General features: G+C 44.7%; 1 protein-coding gene across 1 annotated transcript; it reads left to right on the top strand.

Moving 5' to 3' along the window:
• The first annotated feature begins 4,401 nt into the window (after window positions 1-4,401).
• LOC101652567 (zinc finger protein 131-like) lies at window positions 4,402-6,162 on the top strand. Its single transcript, XM_045291169.1, is given in 3 exon segments — window positions 4,402-4,818; window positions 4,820-5,261; window positions 5,264-6,162. Coding segments are annotated over 3 exon segments (1,758 nt in total).
• Window positions 6,163-16,566: the final 10,404 nt, after the last annotated feature.

Below are 16,566 nucleotides of genomic sequence, written 5' to 3'. Positions count from 1 at the left end.
CACATCACCCACTCAAATTAATGCAGACAAATATTGAAAAACTCAATAGACCCAAATCCAAAGAAGAAACTACCAACCAAAAAGAGCCCTGGACCAGACAGTTTCACAGGGGATTTCTACCAAAATTTCAAAGAAGATCTGACACCAATACTAAACAAACTCTTCCATAGCATAAAGAAAGACAACGAACTTCCAAACTCATTCTATGAAGCCAGTATAACACTGATCCTCAAACCAGGCAAAGAGTCCACAAAGATGGAAAATTATAGACCAATATATCTCATTAACATAGACGCTAAAATCTTCAACCAAAACCCTGGCCAATAGAATACAGCAGCATAAACATAAAATCACCACGACCAAGTAGGATTCATTCCAGGTATGCAGGGATGGTTCAACATTTGAAAAATAATCAGCGTAATCCACCACATAAACAAGGCAAGAAATAAAAACCACATAATCATATCAATAGATTTAGAAAAAACACTTGACAACATTCAGCACCCATTTCTCTTCAAAACGCTCAGGACAATAGAAGGTACATTCATCAACATAATAAAAACCATATGTGAGGAACCAACAATGGGGAAAAGGTAGACACATTCCCACTGAAAGCAGGGACTGGGTAAAGATGTCTCTGTCATCAATCTTAAGCAACATTGTGCTGGAAGTTTTATCTAGAGTCAGCAGACAATGAAAAGCAATCAAGGGAACCAAAATAGGCAAGAAGTGAAACTCGCCTATTTGCAGAGGATGTGACCCTGTATACAGAAAACCCAAAGTCTCCATGAAAAGCCCTCTGGAAATGCCTGAGGAATCCTGCAAGGTCGCAAGATACAGAGCTAATAACCAGAAATCAATCAATTGCTGTAAGCCAGCAAAGAGAACTACGAAAAAGACGTTAAGAAAGCAATACCATTTGCAATAACCACACAAAAGAGGAACTCGTTAGGAATAAACTAAAGAAACTGTGTTAGCACAGGGTTCTCTAGAGAAACAAAACCAGACTGCTAATAATTTTATATGTATTTATACAGATAGATAGATGTATAACATAATAAATAAACAGTTAATTAAATTATAAAGCAGTACAAATGGCTCAGTGCAACTCACTCCCGTGAGACAGTTGTGTGACACTGGCAGTCCTTCAAGTCTTGAGGGCCGCTGGGTAGTCCTCTGTAGAGCAATTCAGGCTATCTGGGCACAGGCAGCAAACAGCAAGGCAGGTCACCAACAGTCAGTCAGATGACAGGGTCCGACAGTCAAGAGATGTAAATTCCAATGGTGTGGCAATACAGGTCTTGAAGGAACCTCAAATTACAGTGACACAATCCACGAGTTAGGTGTCCCACAGGTAGTGTAGCTTGCAAATTGAGGCTAAGAGCAAGCAAGGGAGCTGCATACTGGTCTGATGATCAAAGAGCAAGAGACAAGAAAGGCGAGGCTCACAGAGCCATTTATTTCTCTGACCTTCAATTAATCCCACATGGGTTTATCGGCCAGGTTGGCACAATAAACTAACTACCTCAAAAACAAATGAACTATACAAAGAAAACTACACATTACTACTAGAAACTAAAAAGGATCTATATAAATGGAAGAATGTCCCACGCTCATGGATAGGCAGACAATATCATGAAAATGACAATACTACGTAAAACAATCCATAGATACAATGCAATTCCAATTAAAATTCCAGATAATTTTTGTAAAGAAATGGAAAAACGATTTACCAATTTCATATGGGCAGGCAAAAGACCAAAGATAAGCAAAGAGCTTCTTAAAAAGAAGAGCCAAGTAGGAGGCCTACCACTGCCTGACCTAAAAGCCTACTACTATATAGCCTACTACTACAAAGCCTGCTACTACCTAGCCTGCTACTACATAGCCTGCTACTACATAGCCTGCTACTACATAGCCACTGTAGTCCAAGCAGCCTGCTACTGGTATAACGAGAGATACCTGGACCAATGGATCAGAACAGAATACCCAAACCTAAGTGCATCAGCCTACAGATGTGCAATCTTTGACCAAGGACCTAGAAATATCCAATGGGAGAAACACAGCCTGTCCAACAAATGGTTGGACAAACTGGATTTCCATATGCAGAAGAATGAAGCAAGACTCATACTTCTCCTCATGCACAAAAATGAACTCAAAATGGATTAAAGACCTAAATGTAAAGCTCCCCCCAAAGCTCTCAGGATCATCAATGGGAATACTGGGAAAAACTTAAGGGCCCTATTACAGGGCACACATAGTACGATGTATACTACCAAGTATCAGAGAGGAGGCACATTCAGCAGAGGACAAGACAGATGATTAGGACATACTGAAAGTATCTCACTTATGCACATAAAAAGACCTCATCAAGAGAGTGAAAAGAGAACCAACACATCAGGAAACATTTTTTTAACCAATGACACATCGGACAAATGACTAATTACAAAAATACACAACTCTACAACAGCTCAATAAGAAAATAACAAGAGACCCAATTAAGAAATGGGAAAAGACATACAGACAGTTCACCAAATTAAGTACAAATGGCAAACAAACATATGGGGGAGGGAGGGAATGCTAATGATTACTAGCTATCAGGGAGATGCAAATTAAAACCATATTGAGATACCACTTTACATTTAAAAACAAATTGAAAAACAAAACAGAAAACAACTAGCTCACATTAAAAAACAAAATAGAAAACAACAAATTCTGGAGAGGGTGTGGAGTGATTGGAACTTGGATACACTGCTGGTAACTTGTAAATACATTCAGCCACTGTGGAAAAGGATACGGCAATACTTAAAGCAACTGGAAACTGAAGTCGCATATGACCCAGCAATACCACCATTAAGCATATACCCCAAAGAAATTAGAGACACGACTCTAGTCGAAGTGTGCTCTTCCAGGTTCACAGCAGCACAGTTCAAATAGCGAGAAACTGGAAGCAACCCAGATGCCCAACGATAGGAGAATAGATAAAGCAATAGGGTACACGGAATACTATGGAATGCAATGCATACTGTGCATGCAGTGGTATGCAGTGGAATACTACACATCCCTAAATAAAGCAATGAAAGCATGAAACACTGCGTGACAGAAAGGACCTGGAAGCCATTATGCTGAGTGAAGTCAGCTGATCACAAAGGAACAAGTGTTGCATGAGTGCACCAGTATAAGAAGAAACACCAATCTGACAAATCTTAGGAGCCAACTCCTGAACAAAAGAAGAGAAGGCTACCTACCAGCCATGAACCAGACATCACCTCTTTTGTGCACTTCACAAGAGCCGACATGAAGGAGACAAACCAGTGGGTCCCCCACAGGAATGGAAGAAGCTTTCCTGAAATCCAAGCCAAGACCATGAGAGAGAGAGGGCCACCTACACTGTGGAGTAGGTGCCAGTAGTTCTGTTGGTGAGTATGTGGGTGATTGAGGAGAAGTAACTACACACCGGGAAGGGAAGCTAAACAGTAAGTGTAGGGAACCTAGGGGAACAGTGGGCTGGATTTTAGGTGCGTGGGTAGACACTATGACCTCATTTCTGCCCAACCTTTGGTGAGCCACACCATGGACTAAGCACCAGGCTGATCACAGAAGCTGACCTAGCAGGCAGCATGGCGCGATGCAGGAGCTACACCAGAAGGATTTAACATAGAAGCCCTGCCGAATGAACTGAACCCTACCTCAAAGCTGCCTACAGCCTTGGACTCAGGGCCGGGGTACTTGGATGGTAGAGGAAGCAGAGAGTGGCCACCTCAGGATTGTGGAAGTGTCATCGTTGGACCATGGGGGGGGGTGACCCTCAGCTTGGTGGGTGTCCAGTGAAAGGATCACCATAAATGTAGTACCTCAGTGTCCACCCTGCAGTGACTTGACAGGTTGGGATCTGTTGAACAGGGACCTACACTTGGGACACTTGTTCCAAGAAGGCCCCCACTAGCATCAGTCCCCATACTTAGGGTCAACGGAGCCCAGTCGAATGGGAGATGGAACGGTGTGGGTTGCTGCTCAAGGTGAAACTGCACTCACATAGACTCCTACAGACAGTGTTCGAGTGCTGGGTCATGGGGAAAATCAATGGTCACAACAGAGCAATAGACATATACCCCAGGGGGGTGATTGACAATGCTGTATTTCTTTGCAGAATGGGGGGGGGGGAAGAGGGAAGGATGGGGAGGAAGAGGCGACCCAGGAGTCGTTGTGGGCCACGGGTCAGACCAGGTCCCGGGGCAGTGGGAGCCCGGACCAGGCAGGAGGGCTTGGTGGGTCGTTAGCTGGCCGTCGCGGCTGTCAGGTCCCTTCCCGGGCTGAATTGCGTGCCCTGGCACCCCGAGCCTCCGGTGCTGCGCCCACCTAGCTCCAGCTCGCGCCTCCAATTAGATCAGTGCGACAGCCATGGAGGCTGAAGAGACGATGGAATGCCTTCAGGAATTCCCTGAACATCACAAAATGATCCTGGACCGATTGAATGAACAGCGGGAGCAGGACCGGTTTACAGACATCACCCTGATTGTCGACGGGCATCATTTTAAGGCCCACAAGGCTGCTTGCAGTAAGTTCTTCTACAAATTCTTTCAGAAATTTACTCAGGAACCTTTGGTGGACATAGAAGATGTCAGTAAAATGGCCTTTCGTCATTTAATTGAGTTCACATAGACAGCAAAGCTAATGATCCAAGGAGGAGAAGAAGCCAGTGAGGTCTGGGAAGCAGCAGAGCTTCTACAAATGCAAGAAGCCACCCAAGCCCTGGAAGTCGGGAACAAAGAAAATGCAGCTCCGCTTGAGGAAAACAGCCCAGGAAAAAGTGAGGCAAAAAAAGAGAAAGATCGCAGAAACATCCAATGTTATCAGTGAATCCCTGCCCTCTGCAGAATCAGAACCTGTTGAAATTGAGGTGGAGATTGCCGAAGACACAATTGAAGTGGAAGGTGAAGGCGTTGAAACATTGGAGGAAGTGGCTTCGGCCAAGGAATCTGTAAAGTACACTCAAAGCACAGGGTCCTCCGATGATTCCGCTTTAGCTCTTTTGGCAGATATTACCAGCAAGTATCATCAGGGTGATAGAAAAGGGCATCTTAAAGAAGGTGGATGTGCATCTGACCCCACAATCAAACAGGAGCACATGAAATCACACTCCACGGAGAGTTTCAAGTGTGCAATATGCAATGAAAGGTATCTGTGGGAGAGCGCATGGAAACAGCACCTCAATTGCTACCACCTGGAAGAAGGTAGTGCCAGTAAGAAGCAAAGAACTGGGGAAAAATTCCTATTTGTCAGTATTGTGAGAAACAGTTTGACCACTTTGGACACTTTAAAGAGCATTTTCAAAAACATACAGGTGAGAAACCCTTTGAATGTTCAAATTGTCATGAGCGATTTGCTAGAAATAGCACACTGAAATGTCACCTGACAGCATGCCAAACTGGAGTAGGGGCAAAAAAGGGAAGAAAGAAGCTTTATGAATGTCAGGTTTGTAACAATGTGTTTAACAGCTGGAACCAGTTTAAAGATCACTTAGTAATTCACACTGGAGATAAACCCAACCATTGTACTCTATGTGATTTGTGGTTTATGCAAGGAAATGAATTAAGGAGACATCTCAATGATGCCCATAACATTTCTGAACATCCAATAACTGAAGAAATTCTTCCAGTAGAAACACACTTGCAAGCTGAACCTGTAACATCAATGATAATTATAGAACAAGTTGGGAAGGTACATGTGCTACCATTGCTTCAGGTCCAAGTGGATTCAGCACAAGTAACTGTGGAACAGGTCCATCCAGACCTGCTCCAGGACAGTCAAATGCACGATTCACATATCAGTGAGCTTCCAGAGCAGGTCCAGGTGAGTGATCTAGAAGTGGGTCGAATTCAAACTGAAGAAAGTACAGAAGTGCATGTCAAGGAGCTGCATGTTGAACGAGTGAATCAGATGCCAATGGAAGTACAAACTGAGCTTCTAGAAGCAGGCTTGGATCAAGTGATCCCTGAAATCATGAGCGAGGAGGAGAGAAATCCTAGCCAAGCAGATACTGCTGAGGATGCCAGGGACGATCACGAAGATGCTGAGGGATTAAAAACCAAACCAACAGAGGATTCTGAGGCAGAAAAGGCAGGGGACGAGGACAGAACAGTTATGCCAGTTTTAGAATGACATAACAAATGAATATATTTTAATTTACGTGTTGCATTTTTCAACTGATGATGGGCAGTGTGACTGTCTTTCTTGACAGACAAGTGGACCAAAGTGAACCATTTCTTGTGCTGTTTCTATTGAACCACACTGGTTTCCCCCCACTAATACCACAGAGGAGAGAACTTTCCCATAAGTGAACAGGAAACTTTGAGATGTATATTTCTGGAAACTTAGATGAGTTATAGTCTTATTATATTGTTGGGTACGAATGTGTCTATTTTCATTGTGGTAAGGGTTTTCCCGTTTCTTCCTAGGTCATGTTCTTCCTTAAAATTTTTTTCCTATTGTAAAATCAAATGTAAATCACTAGAATACAGGTTTATGTATTCTAATGCATGTTAGAAAGCGGAATATTTAGGAAATCCAAGGCTGCATGAAGAAAAGTGCATTGTGACTGTGCAATTCCATATTGGCTTCTGGGTGCCTTGAATTTGAGTAATGTTCTTGTCTACCCCGAGAGTCACAGATGCCCTCTCTGCACCAGGAACTGAGTGGGGGTGGCAACATTTCTAGAATGTAAAAACAACAACAAGAAAACATACCCATGTGCCTTTTCAATACCAACTTAGTTTATCTAAAGGATCTCTGGTTCTTTCAACATTTGTGTGGTAAGGAGTGATGTAGATGATGCTACAGGATTTTATATTTTTGCTTATAAATGTGAACCACCAATTCTTTTTCATTGAAGTTAAGTTGAGAAATTTAATTCAATGGCAGCTGAAGTGCCATTACAATTGGGAAATTTATTTACATCTGTGGTAAACTTTATTTTGATGAAAAGTTTGCACTAGTATTTTACCACCAGATGAAAAAAAAGAGCATCGTTTAAGAAATTAATGTATTTAAAATAAAATGCAGAGAAAAACATGTATATAATATATCAGGCTTTGTTTTGAATGGAAATCAACTCCCTCCCCCGAAATCCTTAATATAAAGATCTTGTGCTATAACTTTTAAAGCCATACAAATAAGAGTGCTAAACTGTGGACTTAAAAGTAGGTGTGTAAATATTTTTAATCAGTATTACTTGGAAAATAAAATATAACAACCACATAAAATAAACCAATATGCTATTTTCTTTAACTGTTGAATACTGGGAGAATATTTACATTTTTAAAGTGAACTTTAAAAAACCCCAAAAACCTGAGATGTGCAAACTCCATGGACAAGCAGATGGAATCTGGGCTCCCACTAAACTCTAGCCCCAAGTCAAGAACACTTAGTTCTGATAACATGCCCCTGCTCAATACTCACCTTCATGAAAGGATCACTTCATGAAAGATGAGGATGCTACAGCAAAGTATGGTGAAGAAAGTATATGGTGCCTGGCTGTCAATCAGACTATTGTCTTAAAGGCTTGTATTCAAACAAGAAGTCATCTAAGTGAGGAGTCACCTAAGTCCACATGGAAGGCAAAGGATCAGAACTAAATTATGAACACCCAGTTTGTAGAAGGCTATGGAGGACAGTGGGAGCCCCAAATCCATCTGCAGAGTATCTAGTCATGCTGAGCCACTGGCAGACTCGCTCTAGCCACAGGCAACAGTCTGACTATCAGGCAGAGACCATTGTAATCTTGAACATGCTGAATCAAACTCAATGTTTGGCCAGATGACCTCCCTACAGACCCAACCTGAGTTAGTTCTGGGTGCAAGTGTCTCTTACTTGTTCTGTGACAGAAATTTCCTCCCTGGCTTTTGGAATGTTGATGAGGGTCTTCTCTTTTCTTTCTTTCTTCTTCTTTTAAAAAATAAATAATTTTTATGGGGCTCTTATACTTCTTATAACCATCCATACATCAATTATATTAAGCACATTTGTACACATGTTGCCATCATCATTTAAAAAACATTTTCTTTCAACTTGAGCCCTTGGTATCAGCTCCTATTTCCCCACCCCTGTCCCACCTTTGTGAACCTTTGATACATTATAAATTATTAGGAAGACTTCTTTAAAAAATCATTTTATTGGGGGTTTGTACAACTTTTATCACAATCAATACATACATCCATTGTGTCAAGTACATTTGTTGCCATCATCATTCTCAAAACATTTGCTTTCTGCTTGAGCCCTTGGTATCAGCTCCTCATTTTTCCCTTCCCTCCCTTCTCCCTTATGAACCCTTGATAATGTATACATTATTATTATTTTGTACCCACTCCCTTCACCCACTTTTCTGTTGTTCACCCCCAATGGAGGAGGTTATATGTAGATTCTTGTAATTGTTTTCCCGTTTCCACCCCACCTTCCCTCCAACCTCCTGGCATCACCACTCTCAGCACTAGTCCTGAAGGGATCATCTGTCCTGGATTTCCTGTGTTTCCAGTTCCTATCTGTACCAGTGTACATCCTCTGGTCTAGCCATCTTTGTAAGGTTGAATTGAGATCATGATAATGGGGGAGGGTGGGTGGAGGAAGCATTTGGGAACTAGAGGAAAGTTGTATGTTTCATCATTGCTATACTGCACCCTGACTGGCTCGTTTCCTCCCTGCGACATTCAGTTGCCTACAGTTACCTACAGATGGGTCTTGGGTCCCCAATCTGCACTCCCCTCATTCTCAATGATCTGATTTTTTTGTTCTTTGATGCCTGATCCCTGATCCCTTTGACACCTGGCGATCACACAATCTGGTGTGCTTCTTCCATGTGGGCTTTGTTGCATCTGAGCTAGATGGCCACTTGTTTACCTTCAAGCTTTTAAGACTTCAGATGCTATATCTTTTGATAGTCAGGCACCATCAGCTTTCTTCACCACATTTGCTTAAGCACCCACTTTGTCTTCAGCAATCGTGTCGGGAAGGTGAAATGCCAGTTTAATAGAACAAACTATTGTTGCATTGAGGGAGCACTTGACTGGTGGGTCGCCATTCTTTTTCATATTGATATGATTGTTTGTTTTGAATCTTCTGCTGCCTGATACCTGATCCAGTCAGCACCTTGTGATCACACAGGCTGGTGTTTCTTTCATGTGGGCTTTGTTGTTTCCCTTCTAGATGGCTGCTTGTTTAACTTCAACTGAGACCCCAGAAGCTATGTCTTTTTAATAGCTGGGCCTCATCTTCACCATGCTTGCTTATGCATCCATTTTGTCTTCCCCGATCATGTTGGGAAGGTGAGTATCACACAGTGCCAGGCTGTTAGAACAGTGTTCTTGTGTTGAGGGAAGATTTGAGTAGAGGCCCAATGTCTGTCAGCTACCTTAATCCTTAACCTATAAATATATGTACATAGACCTATATCCCTATCATTGTAAATTAATATATTTGCATATGTACATGCCTATATTTATACCTCTATGAATGTCTTTTGCCTCCTAGTTCTCTCATCAATTTCCTCTTACTTTCCTTCTGTCCCACTATCATGTGCGACCTTCATTTGGCTCTCAGTAATTCCTCTTGGCTTCACTGCGCTTGATCAAACCCCATGCCCTCCTCACCATTGATTTCATATCACTTGTTGTTCCCTAGTCCCTGGGTTTATTTTCTTCCCACTTCCTTTCCCTCACCTCTCTTTCCCATGTCCCCTCAAACTGTAGGCCCCGTTGTTTTCTCCTTGGGGTTGTTTATCCAGACTCTCTTATATAAGATTGACATGAAAATAAAAAGCCTATAAATAGTTCCAGGTCTGTTTGCTGACCCTAATGAATTTTTAAAAAAATTAAATAATCATTTTATTATGGCCTTATGAATTTTTTTAACCTTCTTTCTTTAAAAAAATCATTTTATTGAGGCTCATACAACTCTTATCATAATCCACACATACATCAATTGTGTAAAGCACACTTGTACATTCGTTGCCCTCATCATTCTCAAAACACTAGCTTTCTGCTTGGGCTCCTGGAATCAGCTCCTCATATTTCTCCGCCCCCCTCCCCGCTCTCCTCTCTCTCATGGACCCTTGATAATTTATAAATTATTATTTTATCATATCTTACACTGCCCCACGTCTCCCTTAACCCACTTTTCTGTTGTCCATCCCCCAGGGAGGAGGGTATATGTAGATCCTTTCTACCCCACCTTCCCTCCACCATCCGGTATCACCACTCTCACCACTGGTCCTGAGAGATTCATCTTTCCTGGATTTCCTGTGTTTCCAGTTCTTATCTGCACCGCTGTGCCTCCTCTGGTCTAACCAGGTTTGTGAGATAGAATTGGGATCATAATAGTGGGGCGGGGTTGGAGGGGGGGGAGAAATAATTTAAGAACTAGAGGAAAGTTGTCTCTCCGATATCCCTCTGCAAGGGATGTACATTGTCTACAGATGGGCACTGTGTCCCCATCAGGCACTCGCCTCATTCACGATGATACGATTTTTTTTCTGTGGTGCTTGATACCTGGTCCCTTCAACCCTTCGTGATCACACAGGCTGGTGTGCTTCTTCCATGTGGGCTTTGTTGCTTCTGGGCCCTTATGAATGTTTTTTAATTGAGTCTGATAAGGTGCCAAGCCCTGCCTCCTGAGTCTGAAGTCTATTTTTGGGGTTAATGAGCGTCATTCTTTTCTTACTCATTATTTGGATTTTGGTATTCACATTATTATAATTTTATCCTTACCACCTTATTTTAATGTTGGTTTTTATTGTTTCTGTTGGATTTTCCAGTTTGTGATGCACAGAAGTGGATGCATAGTGATAATAACTGATACAAGAGTTGATATGGGATGCATGGGGAGGGGAGTGAGTGATAGGGAGGGAAGGGGATTTGAGGAATGAAAAAAATGAAGGTTGGAGTGCAGAGAAAGCACTAGAACTGACTGATTGCATAACACATTTTAAAGGCAATTTAACCTTGATGGGGGTGGGGGGCAGTTATGTGAACAGAACAAGGGACTACTGCATGACTTAGAATCAGGAAAGGTGTGAATCAGGGTTGTATCCTATCACCACACTGATTAAATCTGTATGCTGAGTAAATAATCAGAAAAGCTGCATTATATGAAGAAGAATGAGGCATCAGGATTGGAGAAAGGCTCATCAACAACCTGTGATATGCAGATGACACAACCTTGTTAGCTGAAAGTGAGGAGGACTTGAAGCACTTGCTGATAAAGATTAAGGATTGCAGCCTTCAGTATGAATAAAAATTCATTGTAAAGGAGACCCAAATCCTCACAACTGGACCAATAGGTAACATTATGATAAACAGAAAAAAATATAAAAGTTGTCAAGAATTTTATTTTGCTTGGACTCACAAGTCAAGAGATCAAACGACATGTTGCATTGGTAAACCTGCTGCATGAGTTCTCTTTAAATTTGGACCTTGAAAAAGGAAGATGTGAAAATCAATGCATTTGAATTATGGCACTGGCAAAGAATATTGAAAGTACTGTGGACTGCCACAAGAACAAACAGATCGATTTTGGAAGATGTACAGCTAGAATAGTCCTTAAGAGTGAGGATTGGGAAACGTTGTCTTGCGTACTTTGGACATATTATCAGGGAGAACAGTCCCTAGGAAAGCACACCCTACTTCAGAGCAGTAAAAAAGAGGAAGACCCTCCACAAGATGGATCGATACAGCAGCTGAAATGATCACCTCAAACATAACACTAGTATTGAGGGGCAGTGTTTTGTCCTGTTGTACATAGGATCTCTATGAATTGGAACTGACTTGATGGGACCCAGCACCACCACCACCCCATGACGGAATTCTGACAGTGTCTGCCCCACACCACATACACCATGGTTACACACAAATGGGATTTCACAGTATATGTTCTTTTGTGTCTGGCTTTTCCCCACTAAACATGTTTTCAAGGCTTTCCCATGCAGTCTTGTAGTTTTAGTTAGTGAATTTGTATTTCTAGCTATATTTCATTGTGTGAACAGGTCCTGGTTAAACCCTTCTATTAGTGATAGGCAATTTGGTTGCTTCCAGGTTTTGCTATTAAAAACAATGCTGCTCTGATCATTCCTGTGATTACTTCTGGGAAAATATGCCACGTTTCTATTGGGTGTGTATCTAGAGTGGAGTCCAGTGGCTGAGTGGCTTATAGACATGTAGGGAAGGATTTCACACAGAAAAGTTGGTGTGATTAGACTTGACTTTTACAAAGCAGGAATGTGAAGAATGAGTTGAGTGGGTAGAGGTAAGGGGTCTTATACTTCTTAGAGGGCTCAGAAAGTATGGGCTATGCTGAGGTGGTCTGTAGAATTGGGGGCTAGACCTGAGAGGGGGAACTGTTTGGTACTGATTTGTGGGTGAGGGGGACAGGTAGACCATGAGCTCTACTTAATCCTTTTGATGCCGATCTTTTCTGATGTACAGAAAAGCAGAGGGTGATACATCGTGCCCTTGTGTGGTCACTATATGTTAATAAATTTCTATGTGTTCACTCTCCTTTTATCTATGCCCTTCTTCTGATTGTTAATTTTAAGGTAAATTTGAAGCATAATACTTTTTTTTACATAAAAGAGTACTTAAGATACAGAGACACATGAAAGAAAACTTCAATGTTATATTACACTTGAAGCTCTTGTTGGCACATGCGTCGGTGTCTCATGGCCATCTTTTGTGGTTCACGATCAGAATCAGGCTGAAAACTTGATCCCCACACACAGAGACTCATGCCCTCTGCATTGAGTGAGTGTGTATTCAGTTTTGAATGTGAACTTTGGAGGTGCAGGGATGTGGGCAAAGGGGCCATGGGGGTATCCAGCAGGGATCTCACACCTGAGCGAAAAGGGTGAGGTGTATGTACAAACTGTATCTCCTTCTTGAGGGGCTGGGCTCCCTCCTGGGGGGGAACAGACAGTTCTCCTTGGCATGCTTTGTAGCAGCTGGAGGACAAGACATCGAGGCATCAGGTCATGCAGATCCATCAGTGAGACTCGTGGTCCCCCCATTCCTTGCCCGTTCCTTGTAGCACTTCAGCTCCACAGCCTGTGTCTGTTGCTGGCACCACTATGCACAGCTCCTCAGTCCTGAACCTCGGGGTTCTGGGCACAGAGACATGAGCCCTGCACTGCCGTGCCTGTGGTCCACCCTGACTGACCATCAGTCCTTAGAGCCCTAGCCTTCCCTGCTAGACATGACTTGGAATTGAGGCAATGATCCAGCAGGCACCTCACAGCAGCCAGCACAGCTGGTGTCACGTGTGGGCTCACAGCCTCACCTGCATGGGCTGCAGCTGTCTGCACTGGTCTTCCACCTCAGAGAGCTGCTGCTGGGGGCTGTTTGGTACTCCCACCTTTCCCCCTGCCCCTTCCCCCACCTGCCCGCCCACCGAGGTGCTGCAGTTATGGTGAAGGACACTCTGGGTTCTCAGGCCTGTTTGAGAGAAAGTTTGAGTCCTGCAGGTCATCAAGGAATAGTTCACAAACCTCTGGTCCCCAATCAAGTCAGCACTCAGAGCTTCGAGACTGAGCGCTGTCTCCCCGGGTCTCATTAAAAACCAGACGGGAGGGGCAGGGGTAAGTGCCAGGCTGCGCTATTAAAAGTTGTTGTTTCTGGCTCATTAGCCTGCAGTGAGATGTGGTCAGGGAACTGGTCCAGAGAGGGCTGCCAAGAGGGTGGGGGGACTGCTTCTGCTCCTGGTCCCCGTGGCCTCGTGTGGAACGTCACGGAGTCGACAATTAGTAAAGCCTTCAAACTCACCAAGGGGCTCAGCTCAGAGTCAATTAATTTCAAACAAGCAATTATGTATCTGGGGCTTGCCCTCTGAAAGACTGAGTGTCAAGGTGAACCCACATCTCTGATGAGCCTCCTGGCCCTAAAGTGGGCTCTGGGGAGGGGCTGGGTGAGGAGGCATCCGGAGAGCACTTTGGCTTAGCCTGGTCTATGTGGGGCTGGGTTCTGTCAGAGCTGATGTGGAAGCCTGCCAGTTTTCATGACACCCCTGAAGCAGGTGAGCACTGACCTCCTCCATATTGTGGGGGCAGTCCTTGTGCCCTCAGCTCCAGGGGTGCCCCATCCTCTAAAGCATGCCACAGGGCACCTGGGGAGAGAGCAGGCTCAGACTCATGCTGCCGTTTCCCACACGGCAGACTTTGCTTTTAACCGAAGCATAAGTTGAGTGCACCCATGAAACCTGCTGTGGTCTACAACCTGACAGACCAGGTCCCAGAAGGATGCTGGCTCTTCCACCCACAACCCTGACAGCCACTGTGCTGAGCCCTGGCCCCGTGGATTCTATACAAATGGGATCACACATTGGGGCCTGGCTTTTTTGACTCACGTGTTTGCAGTTCCTCCCCTGGGGCTGTGGCCTGTTCTCCCTGCTAAGGGGCCTCCATGTGGGAATGCCTCCAGTGTGTCCACTCCAAGGTCATGAGCATTTGGCTCGTGTTATGGATTGAATTCGGTTCCCTCAGAATATGAGGAGCTTACAAAAGTTCGTGGAAAGATTCCTTGGTCCTTTAACCCCATTTCCCACTAACGTTTAAAGCATCTTTTTACATGTGCTAAGCCACAATTGCCCAATTATCTTCCATTTTGGGGTTTGTGTCATTACCCCAGTGCTGTAACCTCTACTACGGTTAGCGAGGCGGAAGGGAGCACACAGGACGAGCCAATCTTCTCTGAGATGCAAACACGATTCCAATCAGTGAGTGGAGGGACCCACTGCCGCCAGGAGTGCAGAGCACAGCCGGGAGCTGAGCCTGCACCCAGGACGTGGCTTCCTCCTTGGGAACTTTCTAGAATTGGGACATACAGAGAGAGAAAACTCTCTGGGAGAGCTGGCACCCTGAACCCAGATTCCTAGAGTGAGAGATTCTTATGCTTGTTAGAGCTGCCAGGGCTGTGCTTCTGTACCTCCCACCCCTTCCAGCCCTCAGTGCACGGCGTTTCTGGGAGAACCTCATGAGGGAACGAAGGCAACTTGCTCAGAGTGCTGACACTGGGCTTTTCTGATGCCTCCAGTGGAACAGGCAGGTCTTTAATTTGGGCACGAATCTAAGAGGGGGCTGTTAGACCACAGGCCCATGCATTCAGCGGGTGGTGCCACTGTGCGGCCCCTCTGAGGTCTTGACTCTGGCCAGCAGGCTCCATTCAGGCCATCTGGGTGGCGCGCACCACACAAAGTGTCAGTGCCCATGCTCCTGGGGACAAATGAAGTCGAGTGTTTCTCCTGTTACTTATTTGCCACCTGGACGGGAAAGTGCCAGCAATGCTCTCAGATGCCACAAATAGCAGAGACACAGATGTGATCGAACAGAGGGAGCCTAACCCTTTTTTGTGAGCTAATTTCAGAAAGAAAATGCTCATTTTATTTTTGTGTGCATTTTGTACAAACTCAGGGGCCCTCAGCCGTGGCCATGAGATGAGAACATCTTCCTCGGTTTCTCTTACTGCATCCAGCATCCATCAGCCCATCCATGAACCTGAAACGTCTCCACGTGGAGCGGTCCACATGATCACTGATGAACACATGGGAAAACGATACTGAAACAGAATCAGTGCCATCCAAAGTATGCAGGCAACATGTGACTGTGATTGACTATGTTGTCACAACTAGCCAATGACAGCAGGGTTTGAATCCAGGCAGTCCCAGCTCTGACAAATCCAACCCATGGTGCTATGGGCCCTGGAGACGCTGGACTCCAGCATAACAACCCTGAGCGGCGAAGGCAGGCGCAGGCAGTGCTTCCTCCTGAGGGGAATGGGCTCGCTGGGAGTTGGATTTTGGGGGGACAAAAATTTCAAAGTTTCAGAGTTTAAAAATAACAAATGTGCACAGCACTTCACAGTTTGAAATATGATCTTTGCGTGACACAGCTGCTGTTACCTTTAATCCCCTGTGCAGATGAGACCCGCGCTCCATGGAAGTTCACAACCTTGTTTGGAGATGGATAGAAGAAGGCTCATAAAACAGCAAGCAGGGGAAATCATGGACTTTGTTAGGACTCTCCCAAATCTGGACTTTGATCTTCGGCACAGCCTTCCTGCCTCCCAACCCCAGCACCATGGAGATGGGCGTAGGCTGTTGCCATCACCGAGCTTAAGTGAAACCCTTCACATCTGATGCGGCAGCCGAGTTGACTAGACAGCTGGGTCTGGTAAGCAAGGCTGGCTGCAACACTGCTCTAGTGCTGACCCACTGCAGTCTGGCTCCTCCTGACCCTCGCACTGGGCCCGGACTGCCTTGACAACTGAAGCCGGAGTTCTCATGAAATGTTCAGAGCCTGAGAACAGATGCTTTGGGTTCTGGTCAGATGCACCCTCCACTGCAGAAACCAGGGGCGCGGAGCGAGCGCCAGCAACTGCAGCCTTCTCGGTGTGTAGATGAGCCGTGAGTCTGTGGGCCCAAGACCCTGGAGATCAGGGAACCCCACAGCACTAACCCTGATGTTTGGGACTGTTTGCCCACAGGACAGAGCCCTGGTGTCATGGTTGGTGTCATGGTTCAAACCCACCAGCCACT

Source organism: Echinops telfairi, unplaced genomic scaffold (assembly GCF_000313985.2).
Source record: "Echinops telfairi isolate 266 unplaced genomic scaffold, ASM31398v2 ScPeMD7_70;HRSCAF=299, whole genome shotgun sequence".
In the NCBI taxonomy this organism is placed as follows: domain Eukaryota; kingdom Metazoa; phylum Chordata; class Mammalia; order Afrosoricida; family Tenrecidae; genus Echinops; species Echinops telfairi.
The sequence above is the reverse complement of the archived record's forward strand: the minus strand, read 5'-3'. Positions and strand labels throughout refer to the sequence as shown.